Source organism: Metopolophium dirhodum, chromosome 1 (genome assembly GCF_019925205.1).
Source record: "Metopolophium dirhodum isolate CAU chromosome 1, ASM1992520v1, whole genome shotgun sequence".
NCBI classification, from domain to species: Eukaryota; Metazoa; Arthropoda; class Insecta; order Hemiptera; family Aphididae; genus Metopolophium; species Metopolophium dirhodum.
Genome location: NC_083560.1, coordinates 85,987,253 through 85,993,548, shown reverse-complemented (window position 1 = coordinate 85,993,548; position 6,296 = coordinate 85,987,253). Strand labels below are relative to the sequence as shown.

Genomic DNA, 6,296 nt, shown 5'->3' with positions numbered 1-6,296 from the left:
AAAAGGCGACCACGATGTAATAAAAGCGATTCATCAAGTGATAGACATTCGTATGGAATATATGCAAGTTGAAAATTATTTATAAGTTTTTTAAAAATTGGTTCAATTTTTTTTATTGGATCATATTTTGTACTATTTATTTTTTCTGGGTCATTATATTCGACACTAAAACATCTCAAAATCTGTTCAAAGCGTCTACCCGACATAGTTCTCGATATGATAGGATGATAATAGAGCGGATTGTAAGAGAACATATCTCTGATTACAGAAAATTTCACGGATCCAGAGAGCAAACAAATGGCCAAAAATTTATATATTTCCTCCGCATCAACTTTTTTAAACTCAGCTGCACGACAGTGTTTTTTATGTGGACGAATTTGTGATGTTAATTTTACACCATAATTATTTGTCGAGGATACCACCATATCAGTTATTTCACGTGTCCATAACATTTCGAATATCTGTAAAGGATTATCTTTTGCGGAATCAGGTATATTTAGTTTGATTCCTGACATACTATTGTCAAATTGGAAGTCTGGTATATCTTCCCAATTCTCGTACCATTGATCATCATCATCATTGTTATTAGCATTATTATAATCATCATTATCACTTGAACTTACCTCAAACGATTCATTACCTGTGTCACTTTCAGTATTTGTAAAAGTATGAGACGGCCCTGCTCTTGGTGACGAATCTTGTCTCGTACTTGGTAACGAAAAATCTGGGTCAACATCTGAATCATCTTGATCAGAAAAATCAGACGAATCAAACGACTCATCTAAATATTTGCGCACTTTATCGATATTATTACGTGACATATTCAGACACCTATTACGTACGATGTTTATAATCGAACTGAATACTTACACGGACAACAATGCATTTCTATCGGTTATGGTTCAAATATATGGTGTAGACATTTATATATTGTGTTGTATCATTATAAAACAATAATGATATAGCTAAATTATAAATAATAATAATGATATCGAATATAGGGTTCATGGAAATACCAAAAAAAAAAAACGATAAATAAAGCTAAAAATAACACATATATAATACAGTGCCCAATGCTCTGAAGTATTGCAGTGGGACAGTAAAACATGCTCTTTCATATGAGACTATTGAAATTATTACTGCTATACCAGTACTGTGTTAATTTGAATGGTTTATATTCTACTGCTATAACAGTAGTGATATATGTACATCAACTTTTGAAATTACTGCTATAGCAGTAGCTGTCCACGAATGTGTTAATATGAACTGCCCAATCGTCTTTTTTCTGTCGAATTGTTCATAACGTTTAGTAAACGTGCAATGCTCACCGTCTGTTTTATCGTTGTGATTTCGTTTGTTTTCGTACTGATTTTAGTTTTTACTCGCTAATATGCCACGTACAGCTTTGACTTTGTCCGATAAAGTTAAACTTATCGAGTTGAAGGAGACACAAAAACTAAGTACGAAGGAACTTATTACTAGATTTAAATGTGGAAAAACTCAAGTTTACGATAAAAAAATAAAGAAAATATTATGGATGAATGGGTAAATAGCAAAAACTCGGGAAAGAGTAAAAGAGTAAAACTCCCTCATTTGAACAAATTGACCAAAAGTTGTAAGAGTGGTTTGTCAGCGTTCGGTCAAACAATTTGCCAATTCCCGGTCCAATTATACAAACAGAAGCTATGAAATTGACTGAAAAATGAATGTCAAAGATTTCAAGGCTTCAAACGGTTGGCTAGAAAAATTTAAAAAAAGGCATGACATTGTTTGGAAACAAGTTAGTGGTGAGGCTCGCTTAACAGTACTCATGTGTGGTAGTATGGCTGGAGAAATTAGAAAGTCATTGGCAATTGGCAAGTCTAAAAAACCACGGTGTTTTAAGAACATGGACATTTCTTCATTACCTGTCATATGGAAATTTAATAAAAGAAAGCCTGGATGACAACAGAGATAATGGAGCAGTGGTTGCGTTATTTTAACGCAGATATGCGATCTCAGAATAGAAACGTCCTAATATTCTTAGATAATGCTGCATGTCACCCAAAGATCGAGTTATCTAATACGAAAATACTTATGCTACCCCCAAATACCACATCGATCACCCCAATGGATCAAGGAGTGATTTACACGTTCAAGTCTTACTATCGTAAGTTTTTGTTACAATTGTTATTACGCAAGATGGATAATTGTTCTTCAGCTCATCAGTTCGCTAAATCAGTAAGTGTTTTGGATGCAGTCAACTGTATAGCGTTGGCTTGCGATAATGTAAAAGCTGAATGTGTGCAAAAATGTTTTCGTAAAGCCGGGTTTCTTTCAAATGAAGGAACAAATACTAATGGTATAGATTTACCAGAAAATGCTTTGAAAGATATTAATGAGGAATGCATTATAGCCAATGTTAATGTAGAAGATTTTATTACATTTGACAGTAAATTAGAGACGCACCAAACTTACGTTCGGCGATTTTTTTAGAAGAAGAAGAAAAAGAAGTAGAAAACGATGATAATGATGATAGTGAAACCAACGATGAGCCAAAAATAAAAGATTTTAAAACTGCAATATCATACTTAGAAGAATTACAAAAGTTATCAGCCACCATTTCAAATTCAAATCTATTAGAACTTACAACAAAAGCCCGAGAATGTGCTGAACGTTGTAACGTCACGGAATTTTTAGCCTTATTTATTATACTATTATTCCCCGAACACACCTATTGCTAACGTTGTTGACAAGTCAACGCACCTTTATTATTATAACCATTAGTAATAAAACGTAGATATCACGCGCTAATGCACTAATGACCACAGTGTTATGCAATAATTGTTCCCCATTCTCCCCTTCATCATGCAGTGTTCGTCGAAGACGTGCCGCGGTTGTCCGCCACCCGACGCCTCCAGCGCTTTTGTCACGTCCGCCGGCACGGCCGCAGGCAATACTGTCTCGATACACCAATAATGGAACAAATCCCGCATCAACACGACACTGATCCACCCCACCACGACAACTCCCGATCGGCCTCCGATATATTATTTTTTTTTGGCAATACATCACCTCGTGGCCAGTTTTTCGCTCCACGGCACTGAATCGGTTCAACGACACCTGTACATGAATATCTACGTGCTGTTCTACAACAACATGATGGGCTGAGACACGACTACAGGCCCGATGTTCGGGCGAAGTATCCGTCACCCACGTCAATATAGTCAGCAGCAGTCACGTCCATGTATCGTAATTATATTTTCCCCTTGGTCCCCCCTTTCAAAGCACAATTTAGAGGCGTAGCAAGACGCGGGTCCTTTTTTTTTCATCCCCATTCCCCTTAGTATGAAACATCCCGGCTGTAACGAGCCTCCACACACACATTTTCCCGGTAACCCCGTGAGGACACACCATGAATAATATGGTGTGCCGCCTCCAGTGGGCCGGACAAAATGTGCTGAAAATTCTTATACTTATTATATTTGCCATGTGCCACCTTATACTGTATTTTGTAATGAAATTATGAAAATGTTATTATTAAATTATTTATTATTCAACTTATGTAAAATATACCCACGTGATTACCTTAAAATTATAACATATTATATCTTTATTAATCCACCCTTTCCCCAAAATAAATCTTGGAGTTTCAATACCCCATGCGTGTATCAAAGCCTTTGGTTCCACCGACTTGGCCCTCGGGTCTCACGCGGTGCGGCTCACAGATCACGAGGAAAGTGTTCCCCTTTGGGTAGTTTTTTGGGAACTAAAAAGCCCAAATCCTTACAACGTGCTGCTCTTAAACGCAAAAAGCAATCAAATATTAAAAAATATTTTTCTTAATTATAAACAAGGTACAAATATTACTTTTATTTTTTTAGTATTATACACAAAACAAATTTAAATATTAAGTCATATAATATGTATAATTGTATAAATTTAGGTTTTACGAGGTATTTACTTAAAATATAATTTTTTAACACATACGTACACATACATACATACTTGAAACATTTTTTTTTACCCTCTCTAAGACGGAAAACTCTTTATAACGGAAAATTATCTCTTAAATCATATTTAAGGGACCTTATTAGCTCACTACTTATTCGTTAAATGTTTAGTGATATTCGGGGTGATATTGTTCATCGCAACCCGACATTAACATTATTACATGGTTGCTACAATATTTTATTATGCAATTTCCCTGGCTTCTACATTTATCTAAGATACATTACAAAGTAAATAAGTATTATTGTGTATAAGTTTGTTAATTTAATTTTTTTTTTAATTCTTTAATTTAAATATATAACAAATAAATATAACAAAAATAACTAGTTGCCTACTGGGCTGACTAAAGTTTTACTAATAAAAAATAGAAATATTATTTAGATGCAATTAAAAGTAATTCAAATTTATCAGCTAATTATTAATTTCATTAAAATATTAAACAATTTCTTAGGTATAATTTAATATAATATTATCATTATGGATAGTACGATCTTTATTAAGTTGAATAAAAAATTACATGATTGTGTGTTAATTATACTTGGTACACGGATCAGTTTTGTGTCTAAACCTATTCAGTCAATTTCCAACATTTGGGTTAGATGGGTGTACTGTTAATCTGCATAGCACGGCAGTATACCTATAACTATTAATTGAGAAAATCAATTAATTATTCCTATTTCTTCGAAGCTAGCACAATATAAGCAGTAGTTGCTCATAAAAACAATGTATATATTTGGGTAAACTATGTATTCTTTAAAATAATTATAATCCAATAGATATAATAGGTATAGGCTTTCAATTTAAATAGGGTCTTTCAATATAAATCGTCTAATGTTATTTGGTCCTGTTCAAATATTAAATTTAATACTTAATACAAATAAATTAAATAGGTATTACATAGGACATACTTATAAGTAGTGACGACAAAATAGTTTTATTGAAAGCATTTTTTGAATTTTTGGGACCAGTGTAGCTGTACGTTTTGGCATATTCATTTGATATTAATTTTTGTAATATACGCCTCACTGATTCCTTTATATCTCCTCCTCCAATTAATGACAACATTTTTACTTATGTATTAATAACAAAACTGAACAAAAATTATAATTAATAATTATAATTAATAATTGAAAACAAATACTTACAGTTTTGTTATATAAAATAGTATTGTTGGTTAATGCTTGTTGTAAATTATTTAACGATTCTTCATCTGATACAGGTAGTGTTTCATACATTTGTTCAAATTCATGATTAGGTGACGAAGTCGCAGATGATTGGTCAGCAGATGATTTTATTTTTTCTTGCATATCGTTTAGCATCATCATTATTGTATGTAAATATTCCCTATGTTCTTTACTCCGGGCATTTAATGTTACCAAGCTGTCTGATTATCTGTGTTTGTACTAACAATTTTTCTAATTCTTTGAACTACCTGAAGAAATGTGAGTTTTCTGTTTGTTTTGAGCTATAGAAGCTAAACTCCCAAAGTCAATATCATTAAGATTAATTTCTTGCATGATGTCTGCTTGATTATTTACTGTGTCTTCTAAATTAAGAATAATTTAAAATATAATTTAAAAGACAAATAAAAACTAATTTATATTGAATATTGCGTTAATAAATATCTTGTTTAACATCCCCCCCCCCCCCCCGGACTTCGGATTTCAGAGAATACAATTAAAGAGGACCCCCTCACTTTAACCACTGAATAAAATAAAATCAAATTACAGCTGTCATTAATTAGTATTTTAAATAACAAATATTAATATTCTTTGGAACTAGATCCACACTTTGCATTACACCTTGCCAATATTTAAGTACCTAATACAAATTTAAAATATTTACCATAAAAAATAAGTTTTATTTTCAAAAATGTTCAAATATAACTGTACCTGGAGGATTGTAGTTTTAGTTTTTGTTACCAATAATAGATGTCAAATTGTCTAAAACTCTAAGCCATTACCAACACCAATATCTAGTACCAATATAGTTAATTATTTAATTTTAGTTAATATATTGCTTTATTTAAAGCAAATATGAACTGTCTTCAACAATTAAAATAACTAATGAGATATTAAGTGAAATTACAAATTAAACAATTGCAGAGACATTTATAACTAATAAAGTAATTAAAAAATATTATTATTTATACCTGAAGAGACACAATTTTGATTAGTAGATAGTAAAGACTTAAAACCATTACTGAGATCCATATTTTGGTTTTCTTCTTCACTGATAACTGCAAAGAACAACAAAAAATGATTAAAGAACGATCGAAGAACCTTATTTAAAAACTAAACAATTGA

The 6,296-nt window shown here is 32.0% G+C and overlaps 1 protein-coding gene across 1 annotated transcript; it reads left to right on the top strand.

The window, feature by feature from the left end:
- The first annotated feature begins 1,956 nt into the window (after positions 1-1,956).
- On the top strand, positions 1,957-2,723 carry LOC132942935 (tigger transposable element-derived protein 4-like). The gene is made up of 2 exons (XM_061011654.1): positions 1,957-2,431; positions 2,476-2,723. Exons 1-2 carry the CDS (start codon positions 1,957-1,959, stop codon positions 2,721-2,723), a joined length of 723 nt encoding a protein of 240 aa, XP_060867637.1.
- Positions 2,724-6,296: the final 3,573 nt, after the last annotated feature.